This window comes from Copadichromis virginalis, linkage group LG9, assembly GCF_057382275.1.
Source record: "Copadichromis virginalis isolate Kocher_CV1m ecotype Utaka linkage group LG9, C_Virginalis_male_GT1.1, whole genome shotgun sequence".
NCBI classification, from domain to species: domain Eukaryota; kingdom Metazoa; phylum Chordata; class Actinopteri; order Cichliformes; family Cichlidae; genus Copadichromis; species Copadichromis virginalis.
In genome coordinates this window covers 26,331,299-26,358,277 of record NC_140626.1, presented here as the reverse complement: position 1 = coordinate 26,358,277, position 26,979 = coordinate 26,331,299, and the positions used below count along the sequence as shown (strand labels likewise).

The 26,979-nt window shown below is 41.4% G+C and overlaps 2 protein-coding genes across 2 annotated transcripts in view; one reads left to right on the top strand and one right to left on the bottom strand.

Moving 5' to 3' along the window:
* Window positions 1–26,939, bottom strand: part of kcnb2b (potassium voltage-gated channel subfamily B member 2b) — a 100,306-nt gene extending 73,367 nt beyond the window's left edge. The window contains exons 1-2 of the mRNA XM_085468499.1: window positions 26,878–26,939; window positions 25,166–25,877 (exon numbers count right to left, since the gene is read on the bottom strand). Of these exons, the coding sequence (XP_085324625.1) occupies window positions 25,166–25,750 (585 nt within the window). The 5' untranslated portion in view covers window positions 25,751–25,877; window positions 26,878–26,939. The remainder of the gene's footprint in view (window positions 1–25,165; window positions 25,878–26,877) is intronic.
* On the top strand, window positions 5,839–8,598 carry LOC146702013 (E3 SUMO-protein ligase ZBED1-like). Its single transcript, XM_085468500.1, has 3 exons — window positions 5,839–7,170; window positions 7,468–7,618; window positions 7,724–8,598. Exons 1-3 carry the CDS (start codon window positions 5,900–5,902, stop codon window positions 8,168–8,170), a joined length of 1,869 nt encoding a protein of 622 aa, XP_085324626.1. The 5' UTR covers window positions 5,839–5,899; the 3' UTR covers window positions 8,171–8,598.
* Window positions 26,940–26,979: the final 40 nt, after the last annotated feature.

Sequence of the window (26,979 nt, the reverse complement as noted above, 5' to 3'; positions counted from 1 at the left end):
CCACTGTTGTCTTGGTTACATCTTCCGTCTTGTCTTTTCTTTCTCTATAAATAACTCTAAGGGGTATGAACTCAAAGGAAGCCCCCAGTGATATGAGTCAACAGTTGGAACACAGAGTTAGGCACCAAGTAGGAAAAGATAATGACAAAGTGTTAAAAATCACACTGGAAACAAGGAAAAGTGAATGCAGCCTTACAATGGGTATTAGGATTAGGAAGTGAGGTGGACACGGGAGATTAACTTGAACCACACAATCTGTCAGTATATCAATAATCAGGCCATGTTAATGAACATTACCCTCGTGTGCATATCAGCAGACTAATACACAAAGCAACACAACACAATGGCTCGTGATTCCCATGCTTGTGGTAGCATGACCTTCTCTTAAGCCTGTGTAAGAGCAATCTCACACTGGAACAGAGCCGACGTGGATTCCAGTGTGTTGCTGCTGATCCCGGCTGGCAGGTAGGATTTAGCCCAGAATTTTAACTGCAATTTGTATTTAGATGCTCTGTTTTTAGTGGAGGTGTTGATGGTTGCATGTGTCGCACCTGTTTTCTCTGAAACTCATAGAACGTTATAGCAGTTTGCACCAGTTATATACAGTGTGTGGGTCAAGATACAGTACATTTAAGTTGACAAGGTGACACATAGAGGAGACTGTGCACAGAGAGCTTTTTGAAGATTTCTGAAAATTTACACAACTTTTCAAGGCACAATTAACACAGTTGGTACAATGTGCCCCCATTTTCAATGATACTCTGATAAAAAAGAGTAAAAGAAGACTTACTACTGCAGCATCAAGTCAGTAAAACGTCTGGGATATTGAGCAGAGGGGGTTGATAATCAGCATTTCTCTCCTCATCTTTTCTGACTGTTTTTTCACTAGTTTTTATTTGGCTATTGTCAGTGTCACTACTGATATTACGAGGCGATGCCTGGACCTTGTAGAGGCTGCACAGGTAATCCAACTTCTCCAGGATGGCACATCAATATGTTGTATTGCCAGAAGGTTTGCGGTGTTCCCGGGGCTTTCCCAGTCTCAAGAGCATGAAGGTGATTCCAGGAGACAGGCAGTTACTCTAGGAGAGCTGAGCAGGACTGTAAAAGGCCCTTAACCCAGCAGCAGGTCCAGTATCTGCTCCTTTATGAGAGCAGGTTCACCGAGAGGGAAGCCATGGAGAACGTTATGCTGCCTGTAACATTAATCAGCCTGATCAGTTTGGTGGTGGGTCAGTGATAGTCTAGGGAGGTATATCCATGGAGGGATGCACAGACCTCTACAGGGTAGGCAATGGCACCCTGACTACCATTAGGTAGGTCTAGCTACATTTTTACCTAGATTCCTCCTGGTGCACCACAGTGTTCAGCCTCATGTGACGTGAGTATGCAGGTTTCTATAGGATGAAGGAATTGATACAACTGACTTTGAATTGATGCTCGCCTGAATTAAATCCAGTGGAATACCTCTGGGACATTATGATTCAGTCCATTCGACGACGCTCTAAAGTATTTGTACGTCTTAAGGTCTCATCTTGGTTTTCCCCACAGGTGAAATTACATCTGTGCGTAGAAGAGTGAAAATGTGTTTGTGTGGACACTCCTCAACAGGTATTACTCCTGATTTCTACTGTAGGATTTTCTAACTTACAAGCATGTCGAATAAAATATCTCACATGCTCTTCTCTCTGTGTTACATGTAAAAACATGCAAAGGAGCGGTAAAGCACACCTAACCCACAAGCTGTGGCTGTGTCATACTGGCTGCTCCCATCCTTTCCTCTGAGAGTTTTAACTGCCTGTCTGGGATGGCTGGGTGATGTCACTGATGCTTTCCGGTGCACTGCTCTTGTAATGGAGTCAATTTAGCTTCATGCTGAGCCATTTCTGTCCAGCCCTACCCCATGAAGGACACATTAGTGCCCCTACCCCACCCTCCATCCTTCAATCTCTTGTTTCTTCATCCCATTTCTATTTCACTATTTCACTTCCTTCTGCTCTCTCTCCATACATGCCGCTTTGCTCTTTTATATCCTTTACGTCCACATTTACATTTTGTTTTTCATGCTACAGCTCATCAGCTTGTTGCACCCCAACCCAATCCAATAAATGTGCTCCACCCATCAAAGATGTGGCCCTGCATGAGAATATAAACATAATTGCATTAAAGTCAAATGGAAACTGCAGCAAAAAGTCTTGATTAAATACTAATCAGTGGCACTGTGAGCAGTGATAGGGCTTGTAGCAATGTGTAGCACACACTCAGACCGAGAAAGAAGCTCACACACATATCCTCCATAGTCTGCAAGTGTATTTTGGAATAAAGTAAACATCACTCTCCCCGGGTTGTTCAGCTTCTTGGAAGCAGTTGTGTGGGAGTGTGTTGTGTTTAAACACCCCACTATCTGAGTCGAGCACTCCTGCTGCTTCCTTTGAAGCTGCTTCAACTTTCATATTCTCTCTGAACAAACACACACACAAAAACTTTAGCTTTAACCACAAGCATAAAACACAAGTTGCTCTCCATCACTTTCAAAGTCAGTTGTGGTCATTCCCTCTCCACTGTCTCTCCACCTTCCAGTATCTCCAAAAGTATGCAGTATTTTCCTGTAGTTCAATTTCAGGCATCAGCTTATTATTACGTACTTACACCCGTCCGACTGCTCGCTCCATCCCTTCAATTTCTGCCTGCTGCATGACCGCACAAAGGAGGGATTAAGTTATCAGGATGATAAAGTGATATTCATACACTTCTGTAGCTGCGCTAAATTTAACCTGTTGCAGTGGAGATTGAACTTTAAATAGCCCTGTCTGTGTTTATGCCAGATTAGTACTGGCGCATGCATGGCTCACTTGCTAATTTGCCTAATTTGCCTTGTGAGGTGGCATCAGATTAGCCGGTGTGATGACTTGCACTACTACCACGGTGAGTTTGCCATTTAGAGTCTTCCCAGAGGATACAAGCAGAAAAAAGGCCACATTTATATATAAATATATATATTTCAAGCACCGGTTATGTTCAACTGTAAGAAGTTAGAATACACCGCGACTGTCATCGAGGGGGAAAGGAGAAAGTCAGATAAAGTAAGAGGTTAGAAAGAGGTGAAATGAGAATAAAAATGGGGAGAAACATCCGTTTTTAGCTAACAATTTTAAACCTCATCAACACATTCCAGATCACAAACTTCCCGATATGTGTAGCATCCCAAACCAGACCTGACACGCTTACTTGGCCTTGTTTGTGCTTGTACCTACTGTACATTATGCTCTGTCACAGTTTCTGCTCAGTCGGCTAAAACGAAACATGTCCCCTCATGTATAGATATATTTATATGAACAACATAAACTCCGAACCTCATAATACGAGCCACAAGTCAGGTCAGGTGAAAAAGTGTTCACACAAAGCAGAGAGACCTCTGTGATGGGAGATTCGTGTCAGTTCATTGATAGCTGATGGGGGAAGCTTTTCCACCAAAAGAACATATGCTCTGCAAAAAAAAAAAAAAAAGTGCCACACTTCAATGCACAGGCTGAACACACAGGGTCATTAAACATTTAGCTCATTTTCCAGTGGCCAAGGAAGGGGGAAGTCACCAGCAGCATTGCCAAATATAACATTATTTCATTTGACAGCAATATTGATGAAACTTTTAGATTGAGCCGAACATCAAGTAAACTGAGTTAGGAAATTATTTAGGAGCTATTGATTTTCAAAATTGTGTTTTTCTTCCACAGTCAGTCTACTATGTGGCCTCACAATGAACACTGTGTGAGGCAGTCTCCAGCTGAAGGCAGCAGCATTAGAGGAGAGGAGCCCTGAAGTTATCAGTATCATCTCACAAATAGGAGATAGCCTCCTGTTACGGGCACAGAGTCACAACCTCAGCCACACGCTGTAAAGCTGTGTCGACTCCACTTCTTCATAATAGGCTTTTATCCCTCCAACTGCTGCAGTCTGTTACTGTGACACAGTGTAGCTCACCTCTCGCTCTGTGGCTGTGGTAGTTCCCTGTTGTGGCTCCGTATTTCATTTTTTTCCTTCTTACCCCAAACTTCCCATTTATGTCTGCTAGCACTTTGTTGCAATTCAAGTAAATGTCGTGTCCATCAATATTTTATATCAAAGTGCATCCTTCTTACTAACTTCTTTAGAATAAGACTTCAGTGTAGCTGCCAGACACAAATGAATGTGTTCTCAAAGCACAAAGCAGATATGTCTAGCTAACAAGGTTGGAGACTTCATGATTACACTATTTAAGTTCAGAGGAAAAAAAAACTGTCTCAGCAGAACTGGAACTCATCTAGAGTCCATGTTAAAGAACAAAGGAAATGAAGGGAAATTTGTTTGACATTTACTAGTTAGATGGTATTTAATGTGTTCTTGTGAATGGAGCTCACACTTTCTGCAGAACACTTGAATTGCAATGTGCTTCAAATGATGCTGCCCATGCAATGTTCTACATGACTGGCTGCAGAGTGCCACATTTGCACTCCTACACAGTCAGGCAGGCATGCAAACACGCTATACGTACATGCAAGCAGTGTGCGCTAATGTAATCTGCAGGCTCTGTACACTGTGTCGTTTGGCACAGGCCCCTGCGGGGGCCAATAGGTATGCTCTTATACATCGTCTATTACAGCAAGTAAGTGAGCTACGCCTGCTGAATACAGGCAGAGATGTGACCACGCATGCATGGAAAAACACACTGCAAAAGCATAAAAAGAAATGGACCCAATATATTTTCAAATGACTGTATGTCCGAAGAACCTTTTACAATGATGCAAAATCCACAGTTTCTTAAATAGTCAACCACAGAATGCACATAAAGGAAAAACTATGGTCATAGAATATAAGGTATGATTCAACATGCCAATGACTCGGAAAATCAGGCAACTCAAAAAAATGTCCATTGTGTTAGTAAATATTTTACCTCTATTCTAGATTCAACATTAACATCAGTTTAGAAGGCTGTTACATCCCATCCAACCATCCAACCATCCATCTTCTTATTCAATTCAGGGTTGCAGGGGCACTGGAACTGACCCCAGCTTCCACTTCCACTGGGCAAGAGGTGGGGTACACCCCAGACAGGCTGCCAGTCTACTGAAGCACTGAGACAGGCAAGAAAAACTTTCACGTTCGCATTCACACCTTTGGCCAATTTAGAACCACTGGTTAATCTAACATGGATGTCTCTGGATTGTGGGAGGAAACTGGAGAACCCAGGGGGAACACACAAACTCCCACTACACAGTATATACTTGCATCAGTATTTACCTACATCAAGCAAAAAAGCCACTTTTATGAATAAACCATAAAATGAGATGTGCAAGTCTTGTCAGATATGCAAAGTATGTTATATATTGCATGTAGATAAGCTCTGTTTTACTTTTACAGTTACTATAAAACCAAACTGATGCTAGAAAGTTGTGCAAAATGAATGATGAAAGGTAAATAGCTGATTGATGTTTGCATGTGGGGTTTGACACTACAAATTACTGTTTTCAGATGACTTATGTAAGTCATCCGACCCACTGTTAACATTAACATACAAACCAATTCCTTCTTTAAGTCCACTTTTAACCTCTCCCCTTGCTGAATTTTTCTACAGAGACAGAAACGTTTCCTCCAGATTAGATTGTCAACCTCAGCAACCCATACCGTCCCTACGTGACTCCGACCCTTCCCCATTAAGCCTCTCCCAGCCAGGCCACACAGGCAATCGTTTTAATTAGGGGTGGGTTTAAAAAATCGATTCATCGATTAAAATCGATTCTAACTGGAATAAAACGATATCGATTTTTTTTTATACATATGTAGTTTGCCACGTATGAAACTTGCAAGCGGTTAACATGAGGAAGTCACGCGAGAGTTAAGTGACCTGGACGCATGAACCATCATGGCTACTCCCGGGAATGTGCCACCGAGCCTAAAGGCAGATGTCTGGCAACACTTTGGATTTAAGAACTGTGAAGACAGTGAAGAGCCGGACAAAAGCAAAGCCGTATGTAAGATGTGCAAAATGGAGGTAAAGCACTGTGGAAATACCACAAATCTCAGAAATCATTTAACGAGGCATCATCCAGATATCCCGCTAGCAAAAACGGCCGACACCAAGCAACGCTCACTCGAAAAGGCATTTGCAATGAAGTTGGCATCCACTTCTCCACGTGCCCAAAAAATAACCCAGTCTGTGGCAACTTTCATATGTAAAGATATACGTCCGTACAGCGTTGTTGAAAATGATGGCTTCCAAAACCTCATTAATACGCTAGAACCACGCTATGTTTTACCATCACGCAAACATTTGAGTGAAGTGGTAATCCCAAACATGTATGAAAAAGTGAAACACGATGTTACAGCCTCACTCAAGTCAGCAGAGAGAGTCGCTATAACCTGTGACAGCTGGACATCCAGAGCAACAGATAACTACCTGACTATCACCTCACACCATATCGACCAGGAGTGGAGACTCGTGTCTCATGTCTTACAGACAAGAACCACCGAAGCAAGCCACACAGCAGCTAATTTATCTGAAATTATGTTCAAAGCAATCGAAGAATGGGAGCTTACAAACAAAAATCCAGTCATCGTAACTGACAATGCTGCAAATATGGTGCGAGCTGTAGAAATAACGGGCTGGTTGCACATTGGTTGTTTTGCCCACACACTCAATTTAGCTTCACAAGCAGGACTGAAAGTTCCAGCTGTTGCTCAGCTGCTTGGCCGAGTGAGACGCATAGCATCCTTTTTTCATCGCAGCACTGTTGCAAGTCGCAAGCTTAAAGAGAAGCAAAAGATACTGAATCTACCTGCCCATAAGCTGGTGACTGATGGGGTGACCAGATGGAACAGCACATTGGAGATGCTGGAACGCTTCCTAGAGCAACAACCAGCAATCTCTGCAGCTCTACTCTCACCTGAAGTGAGGAGAAGTGACAGTAATCTCTGTAGTCTTACAGAGGCTGACATAACTGATGGAGAAGATATAGTGAAAGCTTTGAAGCCGCTGAAAGCAGCCACACTGGTTATGTCTGAAGAAAAGTCCCCGACCCTTTCCATCATTGCACCTCTGCATGCACAGCTGCTGGAGAAGATGATCAGTGTCTCTCATGACTCCTCACTGATTAAAGACCTCAAGACTGCTGTATACGACAACTTGAAGTCAAGGTATGTTTATGAATTGTGTGTATATGCCATGAATGAGTGTAACTGTATGGATGCATGTATTACATGAAAATTCTTATTATAGTGAAAAAATCTATATATTATAAAAATGTTAGTTAAGCCCTCTTGTCTAGTAATAGGCCTTTTGATTTTATATCTATCTATCTATAGATGTTTATATATAAATTATGGAAACAAAGTCGTATATTAATGTTTCTGATCTTGCATGAGTGTATGTAACCATGCACATGTATATCCAACATAATAAACTGAGTTAAATGTGCAAAATCTCTTTTCAAGATATGTGGCCCTAAAGGACAAGCTCTACATTGCATCAGCATTAGATCCTCGCTTTAAGGCCCTGCCATTCTTGTCCAAAGAGACCTGTAACAACACATTCTCTCAGTTGGTGTTGGAAGCAGCAGGTTTGGAGAACGTGGACACAGCTATTGTGAGTTACAGAAACAAAAACAAAAAATTATTGGTTTTTTTGCACTACTCGAGTTAGAATATAAATAGTAATTTCTTTATTAATTAAGTTTTCATTTTTCTACAGCGACAGTCTGATGGTGACACATCTGAGGAAACTGTCCCTGACATCTCTCTTGGTGGTGTTGATGAAGTGGATTATGCCCCTCCAATTAAGAGGTCAAAGGACTCTGCATTAATTTTTCTCCTTGGGCCAGCCTACTCAACAAAAACCACAGCACCACAGAAAACACCACCTCAGAAGGCAAAGGAAGAAGTGAATCGATACAGGGACGTTGAGCCTGTTGCACTTTCTGAGGATCCTTTGATCTGGTGGAGGGACCATGAAAGGGAGTATCCTCTCTTGGCTCTACAAGCAAAGCAGTATCTTTCCATACCTGGGACCAGTGTTCCTTCTGAACGAGTGTTTTCAACTGCTGGTGACATTGTTACCGCACAAAGGAGCTGCCTGACTCCACAACATGTAGACCAGCTTCTCTTCTTGCAGAAAAACCTTACAGTCTCAAAGAAGTGAGAGGGTAGTTATAAATAAGGCTAAATTGCATTAGTTTCACAGAGGTTTTACAATACTGTTCAATATGTTTTCATTTTTTGAAGTATTTTAAAAGGCAGTTTTTCATTTTCTGATCGGTCAGTTTCTGTCAGTTCACTTGTACATGCTGTGTTATACTGTGTGTCTCCAAAACACAATAGTGGATTTCAGAAAAGCTGTGTGAGACACTAACAGCAAAACTATTTCTCTGAGGTTTTACTGATGTTTACAAAAGATGTGTTCTATTTGCACTGGATCCCTGATCCACTTGAAATGTATGTATGAAAAAATATATATACTAATGTTAATTAAAAATTACATTATTTAACTGCTTTAGTATCTGTTCTTAATTTTGAAATTTATGTAATTCATTCACAAGGCTTAGAGGGTTCTTTTGACAGTACATATACAAGGTGAATTATCATAATTTTATATATATTATGGTTCATATAATAATATTTCGGACTGATTCAAAATCGTATCGAATCGAATCGTGGATCGAATCGATTCGGGACCTTGTGAATCGGAATCGAATCGATTCTAGAAATCAGTGACGATTCCCAGCCCTAGTTTTAATGAGCCCACCTATGGCCTATTTGGACTTAATCAGATTTATGTTAGTGATGCTAATTGATTCCTTGCCATCACGAGCGTGTGATTGTTGTGACAAGCAGGCGACTGGGACGTGGCAGCTGATACTACGGAACAGGGCTTTTAATTTCTGCCCTTAGACTTTGCTGTGCCGTCACAGAGGATTAAGGCAGCGGCACATCAGGTTGGTGGTGTGTGTGCTCGTCAGACAGACACACACAAGGCTGGATTTATACCTCGCCACGCCAGACTTAATCCTTGCAAAAACACAGACTTTGGCTTTCAATTAGAAAAGAGTAATTTGTGGAATTTTTTTGTGTTCAGTAAGACAAATTACACCACTATGATTAAATCAGTGTGACTCTTACACAAGGCAAAATGGTAAACATTTTTAAATTAATATTTATTAAACTTTTAAACTGTTAAGCATAAACAACATTCCTCTGGCACAACTTTCCACTGGTAAAGTGTGTTTGCTTCTCCAGACACATTCCTCTAACTCGGAGGAGATCCATTGGCTGTATAAACCTGTAAATGAGAGGGTTACTCATCTCAAGAAGAGAAATGAAGCAGTGCTAAAGCAAGCCAAAATGCAAACAATAACAAAAAAAAGCAAACAAATTTTGTATGTAAAATATTTCAGCATGCAAATTTGACTGTGTATGCTTCAATCTTTGTAGAATCCTGAGATAAATCTAAAGCGGTAGAGAGAATTGAAATGAAACTGGAAAATGTTATGTTTTTTTCTTCTTTTTGATTGGATTAAATTGTCCTCAGTCAGAAGTGCCTTCATCCCACATAGCAAAACTGGTCTGGCCTGGATCTGGCCCACACAATGTGCTTACACATGGCCCACATACCGCAAAGAATGATAGCGATTTGGTGGCCCAGATCTGGTTTGCCAGAGGTGGCCCACACATGGGCCAGCACAGGGCCAGTTGCAGACACACTGCTGGCCCTGTGCTGGCCCAGAACAGTTTAAGCTCTGGCCCCAAATGTCAGCCTAATGACAAATAAAATTTGAATTTGAATTTAATGTGTACCTTAAGCAAGCCATGTAATAACAACATGTGCCGGAAAATAATAGTGCAAAAGGAACATGTGAAACTTTATTCAGACAGTAAATAGACAGATTCTTATGCTTTTTCTACTCTCCTGGATTACTCAAAGTGCTCTATACAACACTCACACACTTTCTCTAAACTAAGGGCTTCCAAACTACATTCATACACATTCACACTCCTGACATACAGACTGGAGGAGCCAAGGATCGAACCACTAACCTTCCAATTAGTAGGTGACCTGCTCTACTTCCTGAGCTACAGCCACCCGGTGGTAAATATGAGTAAACCCTCACTAGGTTTTGGATAAAGTGTACACTGCATTTGAAACGTTGACTACCATAGCAGTATATTGCAACATGGCATTTGGGTCTTCTAACTAAAATAGGAAACTAGGAACATAAATAGTGCCATCATTGCCAGACCTGGCCCACATCTGGTTGACATACATTCTGCCATGACACCAGTCAGTCAGAAGTACCAGCTTGATGCTGGATCCAGGCCAGACCCGTTTTCTATGAGCCTGGGCCACATAAACCAAACCACAATCGGGCCAGATATGGCATGCCATCACATAAGCAGTGCCATCTATGCCAGACCTGGCCCATATCTGGATGATATACCACTTACCATGCCAGAAGTCAGCCAGCAGTGCTGGCTTGACATCACATCCGAGCCAGACCTGTCTGCTATGTGGGATATACACTCCATTGGAAATGTTTTTCCAGCTTTCTGTTGTCCATTTTTGGTAAACCATGTTAATTTCTTTTTATATCTGATAGGGGTGACACCCAGTGTGGTCTTTGCTGTAGAGTATCTACTTCAAAGTTCGATGTGTACCACATACCTTGGCTGTAATGAGTCAGTATTTGAGTTACTGGTCCTTTCTTATCTGCACAAAGCAGTCTGGCCATTCTCTTCTGACCTCTGACATCAACAAGGCATTTTCACCAAGAGAACTGCTGTTCACTGGATATTTTCTCTTTTCTCTGTAAATCCAAGAGATGTGTGTGTGGAAAAATCCCAGTAGATCAGCAGTTTCTGAAACACTCAGACTGGTCCACCTGGCACCAACAACGATGCCACATCCAAAATCATCTATTTCACCTTTCTTCCCCATTCTGATGCACTGTTTGATCTTGAGCAGGTCATCTTGACACACTCAGGTTCTTGAATGCATACCTTGATTGCTGCCATGTGATTGGCTGATTAAATATTTGTTCTAACGAGAAGTTCAACAGGTGCAGTGGCTGGTGAGAGTATGTGCACATGGATCTGTGCTTAACAACTAAAAATAAGTATTAGTCTGCAAAAATCAAAGAAATGCAAGTGAAATTCTGGTCCCCAGGTCCTGAAAATTTTAATTTGGATTTATATTAATTCAATTCACAATGTACTAATCAAAACACGTCTCACACGTTTGTACTAATTTTTGACCATCTGCATCTACAGAAAAAGTCACATGAAACAGGACAATACTGCACACAAAAAAAGAGCTTCCAAACAAATCAGCTGTTCAGGTTCTTAAATGCAAGCTTTAGTTATTTCACCAAGGAAACACTGGATGGCCTTGAATTTGATCAGAGGAATACACACACAGACAAACAAATCTATACACGCATACATAAGATATTGCCTCTACAGTATGCTCTTATGCATATACAGCCAAAAGGTAAACCTTCAAGTGCATCACTTTGTAAATTACATTGCCTCCGCTGAAATTATGTTTAAAGGGCACGGTTTCATCGGCTGTGACATGTGAAGAACGAGAATGAGTGCGTACTGAAACAATAACAGATATGAGTCATGCATCCAAATGTGGACGAATCAATACCTTACTTGATCTAATGCTTCACATTATAATCCGCATTAGCCTTTGCCCTTTCATACTGCAGCTATATGTTTAAATGAGACCTCTTAATCTTTCCCTGTATTTCCAACTAGTGAAGAGAAAATCAAGGTTTTAGTGTGTGCATGATTACAAACGGATCTGTACTCCTCCATGTGTCGTAATGTGGTGACCTGGCAGTTTTGTTGGCATTTTTTAGAGATAAGCGTCTCCTTACTTCTGCCTCTAATAGCGTCAAAATGTAAAGAATTTTAATACAGAGCTTTATGATGTCCATCTGTTGCGTGGAATTAATTTTAATGCAGCTTTTAGGAGGTTAGTGTCACTCAAAAAGGGCAGAACTGTTATAATAATAATAATAATAATAATAATAATAATAATAATAATAATAATAATGATGGATTGGATTTATATAGCGCTTTTCAAGGCACCCAAAGCGCTTGATGGTATAGTTGGGGAACGCAAGAAGACAAAAAACGTGAGAATAGCGAGACTGGGAACGGGACAAAGGCGGCTGCTCCTTTGCCTCGTATCACCAGTCATCCATCAACATTAGTATTGTTATTTGCTTTTAGACACCTTATTCATTACCTTGTAATAGGAGGCAAAGCTAAAAATGCTTCAGAGTCTTAGGTGGCCTTTAGATACTGTCATGCTACTTAAGGGGGATTTATTGCAAAACAAGTATACTTTAAAAATCTTTATTTGGGCCAGTGCCAGGGAACAGTGGCCAACGCCAGTAAGTGTGGGTGCGAGGCAGATTAAAGATTTACAGCAGGTTTGGCTTATCCTAACAGAATATGTGGCAAGTTCAGTGAAAGGCAAAGGGGAAAAAATGGCTACAAGGTGACATTTCAAAACATAAGCGAGAAATATGCATCTTTTCTCCTCAAATATTCTTTCTGCTGAGTCAGCACAGACTTCATTTACTCTTTGGGGAACTTGACCTCTTTTATTTGCACACGGCACCTACTCAAGTCATTATTATTACTTTATAAATCCGGGGACTTGAATAGCTCACGTGCAATCTTCTGCTCATATTTAAAGTGTTATGCACAATCAAAACACGTCTCACACGTTTGCTTGTTTGGGGTAATTTATGAACACCCCAACACAGTTTCAGAAAAAAAAACAAAGAACAACTTAAACTCCAAAAAACACAAGTGTAACTTACTAGGTTTTAAGACTTTGTGAGATAAATCTAATAATATCAACCCACCACCTGCTTTTGCCTTCTGGCTCCTCCGTGATTATCAACCTGCCTGCATGCGCACGGCACCAGAAAAGATGAGAGGAGGAGAGGCTGTGCCACTGCTGACAGACCTCACAACGCTATTGTGTGTATGTGAGTGTCTTCAAAAAAGATTCAGGGGCTATTTTAACTCATAATTCATACTTATATGTAAGTAGTAGAAAAAAATGTTCATGTTTTAAAAGAGATATAACACAATATAATCAGATCTAAATGTTAATCTTCACTTTCAATTCAGAGAGAGGGAATTCCAGCAAAATGTTAGAGAATTTGCACTCTAACAGTACTGGGTGCAAAAGCTTCCTGCTATGCTTGCTCTCTATGCAGAAGCAGTAATGTTTCTAATAACTCTGAAAGATGGTGTGTACAAATTTTGTAGTTTTACAGCACAGGCGGGATCCCACCATCACCCTAATCCATCTGATATCTTATTTTTTTTGTTTCCCTTCCTGCACTTTAAAGGAAACAAGTGATTTGGGAGCAAGGGTGAATGATTGCAGGACACTAAAGTATGATGCAGGGCAGAGAAAAAGAGGCAAACAAGTATATTTTACACAAGAGATATGGATAATCAAAGGAGGCCGTAACGAGAGTCAACTTAATGGTGAGCCACTGAAGGCGAATCGCATGAAGGAAGGAGCTGAGATGCTGTAAAAGTAGCACCAAGTTCGGAAAAATAAACAAAGGGATCTAGACATAAAATACACAACATTGGTCACAGCTGAGGGAGAGAACCGGCAAACATCAGAAAGGCACACAAGTCTAGAAGCAGCACTGTATTTCATTGGCCACTGACGTTGCATTGTTTAAATAAAATGAGACTGGTGGACCTTTCAGCACACCGGTCAATACCTGAGAGTCACCCTATCGATTGGCAAGGTGCTGGCAAATGTCAACACCCAAAAGACCAAAAGTCTTTCCAGATCATGCAGATGGAGAACAGATCCTTCCTGAGCTGGCAGCAGCACATAAAAACACCAAGAAAAATTGTGCTGTTATGTCTCCGACAGCACTTCAGATAAGGCACAGATTTATTGGGCTTTTAGACTTTAAGATGAATGCAGACCTCTTTTAAATGTTTGCCTGCTGACAGTGGAGAGCAGGCATCTGCACCTACACACAGGGATACTGTTAAATGTGACATAGGTCACGTGGTCTGTGTGTAGTGTGTGTGTGTCATCGTCCCTGTGTGCACTCTGACCAGCCGGGGTCACTCTCTTCATTGGCACTAAGCTGATTACAATCACACTAGGGAGCCAAAGAGCTGTATCAAGGCCTCTTGTCACTTTGCCTCACTAGATACAAACTGTCCATTCCTGCTGAGGGCACATTAGTGATTTGTGTAAATGACTTATTGCTTCCATGAATGGCCTGGGAATTACATAGGAAGTGCCGGATGAACGAAACCTCGCCATCCCTCTTTGTAACTTATAGAGTCATGCTGCGCTTACTGTATCTTGTTGTGACAGAAAATGGAAATAAAGTATTTAGATTAACTTTCTCAGTAAGATGAAATTTAAGCATTCAAGCATGTAAAGCAAAGGAAAGTTACTGTGGTCAGCAATAAGGCACTCTGGTGGTGAGGCAAAAGATGTGGGAGGCTTGCGTCGAGCACGCAATATAATCATTTCTTCTGTCACTTCCTGGAGTGCGGGGAGACAGCAAACAGCTGGCAGCACTTCCCACAGAGACGCCAACGGCATGATGACACAAGAAAAAAAAAGTGATAAAAAGAGGGAAAGACGGATATGAAAATGAAGGCGGTCCAACAGAGGAGCTAAAACAGGAAAAAGACCGAAAAAAAGCTTAAGACTGGAGAAAGGAGGAGGTGGTGGAGATGAGGGGGAAACCCGTTTGCCCGGTCACAATCGCTTCTGCTTCATCAAGCCAGTATCCATGAGGCAACGAAGGCTACCAGGTTGCTTCAGCCTCGCTCTGTCGGTTTCCTTTTTTTCTATCAAGTCTTCAGAGGATCCTTCATAGAGCAGAGATTTCCAATACATCTCCCCTGTCTTGCAAAATCAAACCCCTCTTTTGTTACTGATGCTCTGGAGACCCTGTGATTGCCCTAGACAGGACTTTCACAAAAGCCAATTTCACTGCTTTACTAAGTTTTGAGCAGAGGATAACACATTTTTAAATCTCGGCATAATTGAAAGGCAGTGTTTTCCCTGAATATGTGAAAATGTGAACTCATTTAAATGCTGCACTGCAAAATAGGAAATAATATTAGTGTCAGCGAGAATTGTTAAAGCATCTGTTATAAATGATACAAGCAGAAAATTAAGGAAGACACCTAATTGGAAAAAAGAAAATGATCCCAGTGGGGGGAAAAAGTATTTTGAAGGCAAGTTTTAATCAGTGAGACGTGAACCGTGCTGAAAATGTAGAGCAGAAGCATTTCCCTTAAATTTGCATCAGGGGTTGGCTGTGGGGGCTGAGGTACCAGCTGCTCTGCCTCACACACAGCCTGTATAGAGATGAATTGCTCCCTGGGTGTCGATAAGTCACCATGGCACACCATGGTCACCATGGAAACAATGCAAACACAGCATTTCTGAGGAAACAAGTAAAATGAAGTTGATTACACACTTCTTTCTGACTGAAAGGACTCTTCCTCCTTAGGAAATCCCCTCTTATTGTCAGGATTTTCAATGCATATTCAATGTTTTTGTTTTTTTAAAAGCAGCGATTCTGCTTTTATGGCACCTCAGATATCCAAAAAAATACTAAGACAATGCACAACTGCAGTTCCTGAAGCAGCCACCTGAGGCTGTTCTCAAAAGCCAAGCCAATCTCAACGTATCTATCTATAACAAATTTTCCCTTCATAACCGCTGAACTGAGCTAATTATTTAAATGGTGTTAAGGCTTAAAGTTATGCATAGGGGTATTGTTGCTTTGAGTGACTGTATCCAGTACGCTGCGTAGATCAGGACAATTAAATCAAATGTAATCAAAAGCGACACTCAGAACCTCTAACTAATCTCACCCACGTTGGTTTTTCTGGGTTTTTTTTGTTTTTAAATTTTGTTAATACTTCCTCTGTTATGAAGCCTCACTTGTAAAACATTGTGAAATGTCTCATCAGGTCACTGAGCAACTCTAGCAGATTCTATCAAATAAAAATGCAGTACTTGGAAACATTTTTACCAAACAGAAAAACTAAAAAGCTAAAATAGTTTCAGGGACCAAAGTAATTCCACAAATCTGTTCCTATACACAAGTGCCCAAAAATATCCCAGCTGTAGAAGTTGAGTATTTACAGTACAGACGTACTGAACTAGGAGTGAACTAGCTCTAACTTTGAGCCATGTGTACTGTTTGCAGTGTTTTCGTGCGTTTCTGTGTGTTTGATTTTATGAAGCGTTATAGGCTGTTGTGAAGTTCTTATAATAATAATGTATTCAAAAAGTCCGCTCTTTGGTTATGCAGAGTAAAATAGTTTTTACTTTTATGTTACATAGCACCATACAATCTATGGATGAACCTTGCTAGCCATTCTTGCTAAAGTTAGCTGACAACTCTGGATCCCACCCTCTCATCTAAATGCTGTCCAAAATAACGTGCCTGGGGTCACTTAATAATATCTAAGAGTCACAACTGGATTTCAAACAAACAGTGGGTGATATCTTAATTTATACCATACATCTGTTTTCTAGGTAGAACCAGCAGCATACTGTCCTGCACTCAGGATGCACTTCTCTGATGACTGGTAGTCAGTCACACACATGAAGGACAGGGGCCAAATATAAACACCACAATGAATACTAATGCACTCCCATGTCAATGCTCCCAAGATGGAACAGCAAGAAGGATCACAATTCAGCTTTCACGCTGCAGGGAAGTAATGACAGAAATGTGGAAAGAATGGAAAAACAGAGCAGAGAGAGGAAAGGGCGCGGGAGGTATATAGGAGGAAATGGATGATTGTAGGGTGAAGGTGATAAAAAGAAATGTAAAGGGAGGCTATGAAGAGGGTGGGGAGACTATTAAATGGTATGGAGACAACAGCATCTCACTCGCTGTGTTGTGAAGCCCATAGAAAGCTGGCTCAGCAGCATTTGAAGGTTTTCAGATAAAGAGGTGTGTTATTGTGTGTGTGTGTGTGTGTGTGTGTGTGTATTGCACATAGACGTGTCTGCTTGTGTGTTTACTGAGGGCAAAATGCGTGTCTTATTCAATGTATGTGCAGAGATTTGGAAGACTGGCTGTGAGCTCAGCATACACAATGTGTGTGTGTCTGTGCAGGGGGGACTACTGGAGCACGTAAAAGAGACCCGATGCTCATAGCATTTAGAATGATGACTCTCTTCTCGCACCTGTCGTCTCTCCATCTCTCCCTATTCCTGATCTCTACTGGGACAAGAAAAAAGAACAACAGACAGGGTGAGCAAACTTCCCTGAGAGACAGCAGTGGAGGAAACAGGGAGGAGATGAGGAAGGCAGGAGGAGGAAGGAACATATTAACCTCTTACTCTGGGCGTCACTCGAGCTGCCAGCACTGGGCAGCGCTAACCCTCGTTGGTGGTCCATATGCAGCCACTCCCAGCATTTCAGTGGGGTTTATGTAGGAATTTGATGGCAGTCAGATCTGAGGTATGCCCTGTGCAACGTGGAATATATGGAAGAAATTGTTTATTGCAGAGCTTTACAAAGCTTTGCAGCAGAAGGCAGCTGTTTTTGGCATACAGACTCTTACCCACTATTGCGCACCACCTGTCGTGTACAAAAAGGCAAGAAGGAAATGCTAATGATGTGAAACATTTGGCAGCCAGAGAGCCAAATAGTTTCCACAGCAGCTGGTAGAGACCAAAAATGAAGCAAAAGGGTAGTAAAAACAAGTTAGATTTATTATGACACACAGAAAAATTTAATTAGAGCCCAATCAATACAGTGTTTTTAGGACTGATACAAATACTTTTTTATTTTCGGTACTCCAGTAATTTTCCAATATTCCATTTTTTTTCTTTCAGACACACAAAACAGTTATGTGGCAGGGGTGTGGTCTGGCCTGTTGCAGTGGAGGGGTGTTACAGTGAGCTCTCAGGGCAGTGCCGTGGTGTGGCAGAGAGGGCAGGTGTGACCGCTCTAGGTGATCCTCTTCTTCTTCTCTGTATGTTTAAATAGTGACGGCAGGGACGGAGAGGAGGAGGAGGAAGTAGCTGCTCCTGTGCGACTGGTGCCAGAACATCAAAATACAGTTGCTTAAGCGAAAATAAAAACAAACCTTTAGTGCATGAAATCCAGTGTGCGTGTCGGGTTCTTACAACAAGTTATTTATTTACTTGCTTACACGACGTCCGACTTTGCTCAGATCCGCTGTTTGTTGTGTTCCAAACATGGTTTTCCAATGGGAAAGTTGCAGCGTGCCCTCTGGTGGAAAAACTATGCAACATCAACACTCGTGATATGGTTGAAGGGTGTTTCTTCCGTCTCTTCGTTACTTTTTAAATATTAATATATCGGTTATTATAAATGCTGATACTAATAGACTGGAAAGTAGCTACCAACTAATAGTATTGGCCTGTTGATAAATCAATTAGGTCATTGTCTAAATAAATTTTTCTTCATTGTTCAAAGGACAGCTATTGCTCCAATTTTTTTTTTGATTTAAAGTAAAAAAAAGAAATTCAATTTTTGTGGTAATAATTTTATTATTCTGCAATTAAAGTATAACATTAGGGAAATTTAATTGACCACTCCCTCTAATATACTATCACTATACAGGGTAATTTATAAGTTAATTTATTAAATATAAAAATAATGGAAGAACAGTATAGCTGTACCAAGCTTGCTCAGTTGTAGGTGAGGTAGTAAACTGAGGGTATAATAGCACAGTTACTTAATAGACTTCAGCTATCCTCTCACACCATCTGGCCACTCATTAGCTTTGGTTTGTATTGACCTTGTTGTTTATGCTTTAGACCAATGCTTAAAAAAGAGGATTTGCTTGTTGATCTCCTTTTCTGTATTAGTTAAATTGTGTGGCTAACATAGTGAGGATTAGACGTGCCTCACGAGTTTCACTTAATGATGTCTTCATTCATGAATCACTACACGCATGGTCAACTGCAATTAGCCGTAAGACAGGCCCCTGGGCTCTTTTGGGATGCCATGGTCACTGAGCTGCATTCAAACTGTAATTCCTCTGCACGCAAAATCCCACTGGTGATCATAACTAAAGAAAGCAGCACTGGGTTGTCACAGAAGTGTGTGTCACAATAAACGCATACACTGATGGAGGGGAATTTTTGAAATAAAATATACAGCAACAATTTAGTACTGAGACAGATGAACTTTATGTGCCGTCCCCCTATTTGTCTTCCCCAACCTCTTTTGCATCACTATACACGTTCCTTCGCAGATACAAGGCTTTGTTTGGATCAATAAAGAACTGCAGTGTCCTAACCTCCCCCTCATTTTAAATATGACCCTGGGATACCTCTGCTGTAAAATCCACATGAGAGCCAGTCTGCCTCTTAGCAGTGCAGGATAATCTGACACAAGCTCAATTTTCGGGGTATTTCAAATTAAAAATTGCTTTTGCGTAATGAAATGTCAGTGTAATGTTATCTGTGTGTATTTTATGCCACACTTACCACTATTTCTGTTCATGTAGCGGTCGATTACAGCAATCTGAGAAAATCAAACACACCTAAGGCATGAGTGTAAACCCTTATAAATAAATGCAGTATTACATTCGAGCTGCAAAGCAGGATTTCAGAAGTTTTAATGCAATTTTATTCCTACAGAGCCACGTGAAATGACCCTGTCAACAGATGTCATAGTACTCATCAACGTGGAATGCTTTTGTTAGGAAAGTTGATATTTGCTGCTTGGTAACATAACTATAAATTCAGACAGCACTAACAAAACAAAGGACAGTGGAAAGTACTCTACTGCTTACAGCGCTAGTGCCATTTGTTGTCCATGTGTGGAAATTCATGTTTAGAGTGATTAAATAGCAGAACAAACTGGTGAGTATTCAATGTGCATACAACAAATCAGCCACTTCTCAAAGAAAACAATAGAAGACACCATCAAAAAATGCTTTAAATGAAGGAACATAAGCACTTCTTTTTATAGATGAAACTGCTCCAGAGTATATTTTGAGGGAATGAAAATCCATTGCTTGTTATTGTCAGGGCTCTTGCAAAGTTCTTGTTATCCCCAAAACAATATTTGATCACTGCACAAGTGATCGCAGCCAAAGATCATCTCAAAAATTATATTTTGTTGCAGGTGACATAGAGAGAGAAGAAAGGCAGTGGTGGAAGGGGTAAAGTTTTTCCTGGAACATCCTGATGACAAATGCTTCTGCCTCTTCTCATGGCGGGACTATAAGAACTCATGCCACCTATAATCTAGCAGGTTCTTTCTTATCTGATTATGAATGCTGGGTAAAGAGGATTTAGGTGCTGGTGTCTAAATGCTAGGCTGTACTGATTAGAGGCCTGATGGAAGGCTTATGCAACGAGGAGACTACACGAGGAGAGAAGGTGCGCTCTGCCCAAATGACAAACTCGCTCCGGCTATGCATCCTGATAACTTCTTCAAATGTAACACGATAACTCCCATAGATTTGAGTTACCATTACTTCCTGTACATGGATGCATTGCTTGAAAAAACAAACAAACTTGGAGACAAAAATAGTATTTGCAAAGTCAAGGTCGGTATCAATCGGAGAGGCTTTTCACAACATAGGTAAAAAGTAGCTAGAACGCACATATTTCCCCAACAAGCTGAGTTTTTGTCAATAATATGCCAGCACTTATATATTTAAACTTCTGAGAACAGACCACGAGTCAGGCAGAGATGAAAGAATGATTATGAAAGACAGATTAGCGGGTCCACCTGCTGCTTGAATCTGACACAGAGAACGTTTGACTTAATGCTGACGAAAGGCCACGCTCATTTTTCCTTTCCCCGTCTCCACTCATCTTTGACTCAGGCAATATCAGAAACTCCATCGATGTACACACAAGGCCAAATGCTCACTTCAGTGCTATAAAAGCCTGGAAGGAAACAGATGGATGGACGGGAAGGGGTTGTCTGCACTGATGTGAAACAACGGGCGGCATCAAACGCCGTGGAGTCGTGCCACAACAGTATGCTAATTGAATTTGCTCCTATCACATCCAAAGCTACGCATTAATATTGTCACTTCTGCAGTCTCACATGTCCCGTTCTATATGCGATTCTATAAATGAGCCAACAAAGCCAAACAGGCAGTGTGTACTGTGGATTTAGCGCACCACATTGAGACGGATGATTATGACAACACTGACATTCACACAGTGACATTTAGGATGCGTGTTACAGTAAGGTATTTTGTTACAGCTTCCTTATACGGTGTCATCATCATCATCATCAACAGTGGACCGACTTTGGCTGCTTCCAAGCGTGGGAGGACCAAACAGCACAAGGCTGCGCCCATGCAGTCCCACTGCTTACCATTTCCACTAGCTAGACTAGCTTATTAGATAAAGGGGAGAGTAATGTTGCACATCCACATTAGGAGCAAGCATAGGGCTGGACATGGCCTGTGTGTGTGTGTGTGTATGTGTGTGTGTGGGTGGCTGGCTGGCTGGCTGGGTAGGGAGGGTGGGGGAACAGAAAGAAACACTGATCTCTTTAAAATGCTCTGAATCCTCTGCTATTATTTTTCCGGGGCTGCCCATATAGACTTTCTCTTTTAGAGTCACTGGTGTATTAAAGCTCTAATACTGTGCATTACATTATTAATATTCTAAAAGGTTTAACTGCAAGCACTGCATGAAACAAATCAAGATTAAGAAAAGATGCTGCTCTTGCATACTGCACTATTAAAACTGAGCACTGTATGCACCCATGTCACGACTAATAACAATAATTTTTAATATTGACTAAACCGCTAAGATCTGTAGCAACTGTTCGTTAACATCGTGATACTTATTACACGATTTGGTTTGGGTTTTTTTTTTGCATACCATTGTGTTTATTTGAAGGCAGAAACAAATGTATTGGAGCCATCTAATCACATTTTCCATCTCACTGACAAAAAACACTTCAAGTGGAAAAACACAGGCAGGTTACAAACTGCATGCACAAGTTACATTTGCCATCTTGGCATCATGACTGTTAAAGTGCATTTACACAGAGAGACATCAAGGCAAAAATAAATTCATATTTCCCAAAGCAATCCAGCCATTTTAATACGACTTCCTTGTGCAAGCTAGTGTTAAGAATATTTGCTGTAGAACTATACCCATGACTCATTATAAACAAAAAAGGTCGGGGCAGCACTAAGTCCTTCTGGCTCAATATCAAGGATGACACGTTCTACCGGATTACAAGAAATTATAGCCTCAAGGAGGGAAAAGATGCAAACACCATCTTAGGTTTTATTTTTCAGAGCACAACTGCCACTAAATTATTATATACAGTATCTAATTGACAAGTAGAGATAATATAAAAAATGTATATACGTGTGTGTTTGTGTTTGTATTTACAAAGAGAGTGCAGTGACAGCATTTTATGTAAGAGGTGGAAACTCTATTATTTGCATCTATACTGATTTACTAAACAATATTAACATTTACAAACAGGTTCTTTTAATTTTTTGCGCTTGATATTAAAATGTACCGACTGCACCTCTGTTTAGAAAACAGCGCAACTTTTTGTAACTCCCCATAAAGCTAACCACAACTACGAGCGCTCACACACCGTTTACGAAATCTGTCCCTTACATGTGTGATTTAATTCAACTCGCACTACAGTGCACGAGCCTGTTAGATCTTTTCTTCTACATGAAATTCTCGCACGCCAAACACCCGACAGTGCCCTCCCGTCCCACCCACCCACGCGAGAGGGCACTAAACCAAAAGTCACAGCAACATTAAGAAGCCACCGCACTGCAGAGTGTTCTCTTTCTTTGGACCATTCATAATTCACTGAGAAAGATTTGCAAAGATCCAGCTCAGCATCCTGAGGCGTAACTTACATGACTTCATCTCTTGCATCACTCTCTCTCTCTCAGGGCTTTCCTTTGCCACTATCTTGTCCACCGCAGCTCTCCCTTCACTTGTGGCTCTCTCTAAGCACCTTTTTTTTCTGTTTTGGTGCAGTGTGTGCTAGGCTTCTGCCTTTTCCCTTCCTCTGCCAGTGCTCCCAAAGCATGAATGAAATCCTGAAAGAATGAAATCCTAAATTGATGGACCCTTCTGAAAAGGTCGGCCCTCTTATGCGTTACCTTTATTTAAGGGCAGAGCAGGCCAGCGGTAGCATTAAGTGTCAGACTGGGTTCCTCGTAAATCTCATAAAGCCTGCTTTACAGAAAAACAAAGAGAGTGAAGGGAAGGTGTATATTCTATGCCGTAAGACTCTGTGATTGCATTTGACAAAGGGCTCATATTGCTTTGAATAAAAGCACATTGCTGTGTACCAGGCTTGTAATGGCATTTCCCTGGTAAAGGGCTTTCAAGGCACGTACAATATGTGCCCCATAAAAGGCTTCCCTGACCTCAGGGAGCTGCCATCTGACAGTCCAGCAGCCCTGGCAGGTTATTTCCAAATGTACTTTCAACTGCAGATAACCTTAGTGAAATCACAAAGCCGAGGCATTAGAGTCACATTCAAGCTCGTCTTGCAAAGCAGTCTGCAGAACGTCAGTGCCATTTGAATTAGGGAGGAATTTCCCTTTCAGGTTTCACAGGCTTTCCCCGTGCAATAGTGTACAGGTCAGCAATACGTAGACGTGTCTGACTAAGGGACTATACTTGGACTTATCAGTTTAAAATCCACACACATATCAAGTTACTACACTGCTATCACCAAGGTTTGCCTTAAATTAAATATTGCCAGCTCTTTAATTAACTTAGGTGATATAAAGCTTCCCCCGTTGAGGATGAAATCAGTCATCGAGGTGAGGCGGGGTCCTCGTCAGTCACATATCACTAGTTGATGTGTGGGTAAACAAGCTATATGGATATAATACAGGAAGGCAGGAGAAAAATAAAACATCTATAGCAGCCTGTAAAATGAGCTGAACTTTATGCATTGAGAGTCATTACCATTTTTTGCCATTTCAAAGCTGAATATTGCACCATAATTTTAGCACCGGGGGTCTATGAATCGAGCACGAATTCCAAACTGTCCCAGTCGAAGTGAAACAGCTTTTGCTTTAATGGAAAAGGGCTCAGAACAATGCATCATCCAACGTGCACTGTACAGTACATCCGACGGGGATGATGTTTCTTGGGTCACGCACGCAGGTCCCTGTGTTTATGATCCTCTGACGTGGAATATAATCCCGATGAGCCCTGCCCCGCCTGCACTGCTTGATGATGGGATCAGGATACTAAATTATCAGTGATTGGATTTCATCAAGGCTGACCATCCTAATTGAGGACTGAGTGAGGGTGGAATGAGAAGGTGGAGGAGGAGGAGATGTCATCGTTTTACAAGGAGCAGCCATGACAACATGGCAAGACAGTCACTTGATGTCTGTAGTATTTATCATGTTGATTCGGGGCATGAATGAACACGGGGCTGTATGCGACTGATGCAGCATTTTTCTAAACATGTGGAAAGGTGGGTAGCAGCTGCACCGATGACTACCTCAGCCCTCAGTCACACCAAATAAAGATGCCTTTATTTATATACAAGTATTTATAAAACAGGGCTATAGAAACTGTATTTATCGATACGTATGCAAGCACCTTATGACATTTTCCTGACTCACAGTCTGACTGAGAAAGAAGTACATCTAATCAGTAAGACTTATGCATAATAGAGCCACATGAGAATATATACTTGTACCGCTCTGTCCAAGAAATGTACCGTTTTACAAGCCATGAACAGATGTGGTCTATTTTATCCAGGCAAAGAAAGCCAGACCAGAAGCTGACACTTCTACCGATTATTTCATCAAAGCAAATGAAGTCAAACTCTTTCTAGTTCAGTGATTCCCACTCATACTAGAACTGTGCGTTTTTACTTAAGGATGATTTTTCATCCCTATATTCTGCTTTTCCTCCATCCGTACAAATTGTTATCCAAAGACAGCAGCTTTCACTACATTTCAAACCGATGAACTCATCAGTATTTTTGTTTTTACAGGATAGATCTGGCCTTTGATAACCATGTCTGCAATGTGTTGTGATCCAGGGAGCATGTTCAGCTTTGAATGTGAACATGAAATGTGAGACGGTGTGATCGCACTTCCAGTTTGGGTTTCCTACCTTGGCAGCCACTGAGGAGTTGGGTTTCTCCAGGAGATCCCACAGTTTCTTCCTCTTGTCCGGGCAGCAGGTGTTATCAAACTCTCCCTCTCCCTCCCTCTCCCTCATTGTCTCTGCCTCCCTCCGCAGTTCCTCATTCATCTGCTCTTTTTTCTGGTGGTAACGGGCCTGGCAGCAAGACTCCAGGTAGATCTCATCAATACCCCAGTAGTCTAACTCCTGGCCAAACGACAGGGCGCACATCTCCTCCATCATGTGCAACTTGCCTGTGCGGTAAAAGTTCAAAATGGAGGTGAAGGCCCCCGGGTGCCGATCAAAGAAGTATTCGTTCTCGTTCAGGCTGTAGTCGTCACAGATTTCCATCAGGGACTCGTGGCTGTTGCACTCTCGAAGCTTGCCAAGCCGGGTCCTGGGTAGCCGATCCAGGGTCCGCCACAGGACTTCATGGTTCAGACCCCCGACGTTAAGGCGGACTCTGCGGGAGCGGGCTTTGGTGCGGATTATGTCGATGGGCTCAGGGGGAAGCGAGGGAGCAGTTCGGATGTTGATTGGCTTAACTCCGATTGGTCCGAGTTTCTCAGCCATGGTGATGGAAAAGGAGACTTCTGGGAAGATGTTAAACTGACCTCCTCACCCCCCCGAAATATGGGAAAATAATTTAAAGCTCTTATGTCGGTTATGTTGGCTCGTCTTTAGGCAAGTCCCTCCATGGCTGAGAAAACAAAAGAGAGAGGGTGTGAGATGAGCGAGTGACTGATGGCACATTAGTTAAATCAATTGCAGCATCAAAAGAGACACATTTCACCTCCAAAATTAGAAAACAAATGCGATCTCTTCAGTTGGGAACAGTCACCTGTTACTTCATATTGTCAAAAAATAGCATCAGCCGTGCAGCGTTATTGATCCCACATTTCTATGAAGGTGTTAGGCAGAATCAATGATTTTGTCAATATGGCTGCTTTGCTTTGCATTCCACTCCAGCAGCGCTGTAGTGAGGAAATGAACTCCTGCTACTTTCTGTGGCACCCCAAATGGGTCATGTGCCATTATTGTTTAGATGCACCAATCTGGAGGCATGTGAGGCAACAATTTTTAACTTCTCATTATCATATATCATTAGAGTCATATTTTTTCAGTAAAATTTAACTCCCTGCACATAAACAAAAAGCTACTAAGGAAAACTATTTTGACTGGGATGTATATATATATATATATATATGTATAAAATTCAATATTTTATAATTAAAAGTTGTAAATATATCCCTTTTACTAATTAGCCGCACAAGGGTTTAAAAAATAAATTAAAAACATAAAAAATAATGAGAAATAAGTCTATGTAGCAGGGAATGATGGGAGTACTCCTGGATGCAACAGTTTTTAGTTACATCCCCAACTGCCGTATTATCTGTATCACGAATTTGCCACTAGGAAACCAATTTTAAGATCTACATGGATGTGTATAAGAGGGGCATGCACAGCGAAATCGCGCGGATAATATAACTGTAGTATAATCGCATACCTGTTACACTGCTGTTTTTTCTTATCTGTGTTCAGTCCACCACCTACCTTCAATCTAAACCAGTCTAACAATCCCTGCTGCTCTGGTAGCGCACATTCGTTTTCGACTCACTTCAAAGTAGAGTTTAAAAAAAGAAAAAAAAAGAAAAAAAAAAGAAAAACAGCAGAATATATGTTGTAAAAATGAGTCTCACCTTGCCTTGACAAACCACCTTTTGCATGCAAACTCCTCTTGTTCCTGAGGGAGCAGAGGACGAAAAGGGAGTCGGGATCTCCCCTTCAGTCAAGCGGCTATT